The sequence below is a fragment of the Fusarium oxysporum genome, chromosome 5, assembly GCF_000149955.1.
Source record: "Fusarium oxysporum f. sp. lycopersici 4287 chromosome 5, whole genome shotgun sequence".
In the NCBI taxonomy this organism is placed as follows: Eukaryota; Fungi; Ascomycota; class Sordariomycetes; order Hypocreales; family Nectriaceae; genus Fusarium; species Fusarium oxysporum.
The window spans coordinates 2,414,082-2,419,161 of NC_030990.1; the positions used below are offsets into that span (position 1 = coordinate 2,414,082).

Below are 5,080 nucleotides of genomic sequence, written 5' to 3' on the forward strand. Positions count from 1 at the left end.
GTCCATTCGGCGGCAGCGATTTAAAAAGACTGCCAACATGCGCTTTCGGAGATCAATGATTTGCTGGTCCTGCTTCGCATTCGTAGGGTTCGCGGCATAATCAGCCATCGTGTGCTTCTCAGGGATGGGAGGAACAATTAAGGTAGGGTGAAGGCGAGTAAGGGCATCGCGCAGAGAAGCGAACTCTGAATATCGGCGGCGCACTTCAAGATCCTGTCACGTAGTCGTCAGTGAAATACCTCGGAGGACTAGCAGTAGATGGACGTACGCCAGTTTTAATAGTGTACACGATATATCTGCCGCCGCTCTCTAGACTCTTGCCAGCATCCGTGATGAGGATAGATAATTTGGGGTTCTCGTAGAGGATCTGCTCGATGCGACTGTCGTAACCACCGGGCTTGCGCTTGGGGCCGGTATCTTGCGCCGAGTCTCCATCGTCGTTACCACCGCCGTGGCCAAACTGGCCATGCTCATCATCGCTACCAGAGGTTGGTGTTTGAGGTGGCTCGAACGATTGATCTGAGAGAAAATCGTAAGTATCATTGATTTCTTCCTCGTCCTCTGACAGAATTGAATCAACCATCTCAGCAACGATTAGGGGGTGACCCTGGGAATGCTGTCTAGTGAAATGGTATGGGTAATCGACGTACAATTACGAGTTGACGGGGACGTCGGGTTGACAGACGATGACTGTGAGTCCCGCCTGTCAAAGCTGGTGCCGTACGGGTTATTGTCCTCGTCATTCCACATTCTGACGACTTGTCGAGGGCAATCGCGACAGGTGTTGCGGAAAGAGGTATTCAATACAACCCAAGGTGGTCTATTTCGCGCGTTTAAGCCGGGAGCCTGGACAGGAGCTGGTAGGCTGCGGGTGAAGGACGAGAGCTTCAAGCGCAAGGTAGATCGTAGCTAGCGGGGGAGGGGCAAGCATGGGTCGATTGAAGCGATACAATACGATGGTTCATGCGCTGAAGCTGACTACATCCAGGCCTATTGTTCCTGGTCGTGGAGTAGAAATAAGCAGAGTATGAGAAGAAGCCCAGGTGAAGATGGGATGTCGCGGTCGGCGGTGGAAGTAAGGTTAGTACCTAGGCAAGGTAATGAAGGGAATAGGATGACGTTGAATGGGGCTGGGCCGAGTTGGCTATGGCTGAAGTTGGCCTAGGTCATCAATTCCTCTGTGCCGTAAGTGCCTAGGGTAGGCTGCTATATTACCCAATGTTAGTAAGTGACAAGGGGCGTGAGAGGACGAGTCTCGAGCTTTGATTTACGTAGTGGAACCTTTCCATGGCCCATCGCATTGGGATTGGATGCCTTCACCCGAGTCAAATGGATATTGACATGAACTCCATCAGTCAACGTTGAGTAAATAAGTGTTTTATGTAACTAAAGATCAATTTTCTACTCTGATTTTCTATTGGACACGTCACGCTCAAAGGTGATAAAATGCTATCTCATGCTCGTGTCTTTCGCGTGAGCGCACCCTTGATTTTTTCTCCCAAGTCACTCCGCATTGAATATCTAAGGTAAGTATCTTTGTCACGAGAACATAACCTCATGCCTCTATCCAACAGAGCCTTCTTATGAGGCACCTCCGCGACCACCAACTCCCCACTGTGCTTGCGCCTCGGCGATCGAGGTGTCAATCTCGGGCAGCTTACGTCCTCTACCCGTGGGTGCGGCCATGAACTTGATCTCAACAAGGTACCGAAGATACCTACCGATATCCTCACGGGAAATGCCGTCTCCTGCGCTATCGTCAATATCTATCCAGCGGTCTGCATCATCCCTAAGAACAGCCATAGCGTTCCTATTATCTAGCTTAGGAGCATGAGTAGTGCTTGGGAGATTTGCAGTAGCTATATGGAATAGCGGCATCTATGCGTTTTGCTCCTGATCCTTCTCCACGGCTCCGGCTGAGATAAACTCCTCCAGCTGCGACTTCTAGATGTCGTAGTTAACCTTGGGGACTTTATAACCGTAGTAGCTTAGTGCAGAGAGGAGCTTGTTCATCCGCAGACGGGGGTGAGCAGTAACGTGCACCACGTTCATGCCAGGGAGAGGGTTTAGCGTCGAAGCGACAACAACGCATGCGACGTGATTGACAGGGATAGCATCGATTGAGTTGATGATGCGAGGACGAGCACTAAGCTGGCAACAGCCTTTTAAGAGGCGTACGATCCAATCGCCGGTGTTCGAGACACCGCTGTTGCGACTGCCAAGGATGTAGCCTGGTCGGACGATTGCGCCGCAGAGACCACGGCGGCCGGCCTCGCGAACGAGTTGCTCAGACACCCACTTGGTTTGCCCGTAGCCGGTGCCGAGACCGGTGCGGTTGGGGAGCAAGTCATCGTACTCAAGGACGGCGCCTCGGCCCGTAGCGGCCTGGGCGCCGGACAGGTTGATATAGTAGTCGGTATCGAGGGTCGAAGTTGAGGAAACGAATGAGAAGAGCTTGGGCTTGCCCTCATTACAGAGCTTCATAGCGTCGATAGTAGAGAGAACATTCGGCCCCATCATCTGTTCGTAACGAGCGATCCAGTGGACGTACGCAGCGTTGTGGATAAACGCATCAGCTGTATCAGCAACATGTTTCCAGCTAGCGTCGTCAAGGCCAAGACGAGGCTTAGAGAGATCACCAATAACGCAGGAGATCCTCTCAGCCTAAGAGTCTTGCCAGAGACCGTAGCCTTTAAGGGACCTTACAAGACGCTCCTTTGCGAACTTGAGGTCCTTGGCTCCCCGGATACAAGCGATAAGCTTAGTGTTCTTCCTGTCCAATATATCCTTGGCTAGGTATGCGCCGAGAAAGCCAGTAGCCCCGGTAAGAAAGAAAGTGGCGCCGCTAGAGGGGCTCAGAACATCGGGATCCGCGCTTTGTTACTTCGCGTCTAGAGTATTGGTAAGCTCATCGAGGGAGTCAGAGTAAACAGTATCGTTAGAACGGTCGACTGTGACAGCCTGGCCGCTGCGAAGACTGTCGACTGCGCTGCCCAGGCCGCGAAGAGTGGGATTTGCATAGAGAACACCGATGGTGACATCGACACGCAGTTCCTTGCGAAGGTTAAGTAACAGTTGCTGGGCAAGAAGACTGTGACCACCGCAGTCGAAGAAACTTGAGTCCGGCCTTGAAATCGAGGATCAGTATTTAAATGGTAGATAAGTGAACTACCAGTAGAACCATACCTGACCATCTTGGCGTTCAAACCCGGGATTAGAGTTGACCATTGTGTCGCAATAGTCTTCTCAGTCTCAGAGAAGGTTTCCCCAGCTCTTCAGATCCTCTTCCGAGGCATCCTCTGTCATAAGAGAGGCATCGGGGAAAGGAAGATTAGGAGAGTCAACCATTCCGTTCGGGTTAAGAGGCAGCTTCTGCAACACAATGTAGATCGAAGGAACGGAGTGCGCTGGCAAACGAGACTTGAGGTGGTCTCGCACCTCTGCTTGGATACGGCGGAACCTCTTGAGGTAGACAGTACAGGGTCCTATTTCTACACCCTCTTCGTCGATATTCTGGAGGTCCTGAGCCTCAAGCTAACGCTTCCATTCAGCGATCTCAGGCACGATGTAGCTGACAAGTGTCGGCTCCTCATTGCGATCTCTTCGAACCAGTGTCTTGCAGTCTCAGATCAGAGGACTGCCACCAAGGTTCGCATCAATCTCGTTGATTTCAATGCGGAATCCACGGATCTGTCAGAGTCAGCTTTGTGAAAACGCACAATGGAACAAATCGTTATCCACCTTAACTTGTGAGCCCATACGGCCTAGGACACGCACAGCCCCGTCTGGTCGATATTCTCCAAGGTCACCTGTGACGTAAAATCTGTCTCGCGGCCCCTTGTAGTACTTGCGCCAAGGTTCGCCCTGATCGTTGGCCTTGTCTGCCTCCATCCACTTCTTGTTATCAACGAACCAGTTATCGGTGAACTTCTCCTTGTTCTTCTCGGGATCATTAAGATACTTCGGCAAGACCAGCAGCGCGGATATAGATCTCTCCAACCACACCGATCGGACTGATCTTGGTGTGATCTTCTCGATCCACAACCAATACCTGGACACCCTTCATGCCCCAGCCAGCGGGAATAGAGTCGCCGAGTGAGTCCAGGGCTGTAGGGTCCTCCTGGGCGGAAGGGACCTCAAAGTAGGATACAGCGCGAGAAGTTTCTGTGGTTCCGTACATGTTGATGATGGTGCAGGCGGGACTTAGCTGACGAAGACTCCTACAGTCGCGAGTAGTGAGGACGTCACCAAAGAAGAAGACCTGGCGCAGGCTAGGAAACTGCGCTGTGGCGCCACCAACCAGAATCTGTCCCATGGCAGGCGTAAGGTGAGTTGTCGTTGGTGACCACTTTCTCATCCATTCACTCAACCTTACGTGCTGGATATCCTCCTTGGTGGGCAGGATTAGGCTTGCGCCCAAGGCCAGGGGCGTCATGATGTCTGGGGCCAAAGTTAGTCACAGCTGTTGAACACGTAGTAAATGAATCCGCACCTCGCTGGATTGGGTCATGGGAAATTCCGGAAAGACAGGCGAATACGCTTTCTGATGAGAGGCCGAACCTCTCAGCCATCCACGGGAAATACTTTGCTAGGCTGTAATGACGGCCAAGCACGCCCCTATTAAACGTTAGTAAAAGTTCAAGCTCTTAGCAAGGTGGAAGAAAAAGAAAGGAAAAGCTCGTACTTGGGCAGTCCTTGCGTTCCGCTCGTAAATGACAGCGTACAGTTAGAGTCAGGTCCAATGAGCATATCAGGAGGTGTTGAGGTCCTCTCCTTAACGTTGGCAAAGATATCAGCACTGTCTTCGCCCACAGTCAACTCGCCATCGTCGGTGAAGCGGAGGTCTGGGGTCTTAATCTTAATAGAAAGTTCATCATCAATGCACTTTTGGACGAGAGGAGCCAGAGGGCTGTATCAAGACGTTAACCAATGGAGCTCTTGGGTATGAAGAGTTGGGGATGGCCCTACCCACTCTCCTCTGTAGCCTTGCGAATGGAGATCAGCGCCGTAGGCTTGGTAAACTTGAGATAGACTGGTATGGTACGCTAGTTAATGCTGGATCAAGTTCTCGTCGCGGGCC

General features: G+C 51.8%; 2 protein-coding genes across 2 annotated transcripts in view; both read right to left on the bottom strand.

Moving 5' to 3' along the window:
- Positions 1 to 583, bottom strand: part of FOXG_01866 (sorting nexin-41) — a gene marked incomplete at its 5' end in the record, with an annotated part of 2,173 nt that extends 1,590 nt beyond the window's left edge. Inside the window, 2 exons of the mRNA XM_018378931.1 lie at positions 31 to 213; positions 269 to 583. Coding sequence (XP_018234924.1) covers positions 31 to 213; positions 269 to 583 — 498 coding nt within the window. The remainder of the gene's footprint in view (positions 1 to 30; positions 214 to 268) is intronic.
- A 998-nt stretch (positions 584 to 1,581) lies between these two features.
- Positions 1,582 to 5,080, bottom strand: part of FOXG_01867 (uncharacterized protein) — a gene marked incomplete at its 3' end in the record, with an annotated part of 4,067 nt that continues 568 nt past the window's right edge. Inside the window, exons 3-11 of the mRNA XM_018378932.1 lie at positions 4,969 to 5,021; positions 4,685 to 4,909; positions 4,493 to 4,617; positions 4,052 to 4,440; positions 3,778 to 3,960; positions 3,439 to 3,534; positions 2,946 to 3,054; positions 1,980 to 2,576; positions 1,582 to 1,859 (exon numbers count right to left, since the gene is read on the bottom strand). Coding sequence (XP_018234925.1) covers positions 1,582 to 1,859; positions 1,980 to 2,576; positions 2,946 to 3,054; positions 3,439 to 3,534; positions 3,778 to 3,960; positions 4,052 to 4,440; positions 4,493 to 4,617; positions 4,685 to 4,909; positions 4,969 to 5,021 — 2,055 coding nt within the window. The remainder of the gene's footprint in view (positions 1,860 to 1,979; positions 2,577 to 2,945; positions 3,055 to 3,438; positions 3,535 to 3,777; positions 3,961 to 4,051; positions 4,441 to 4,492; positions 4,618 to 4,684; positions 4,910 to 4,968; positions 5,022 to 5,080) is intronic.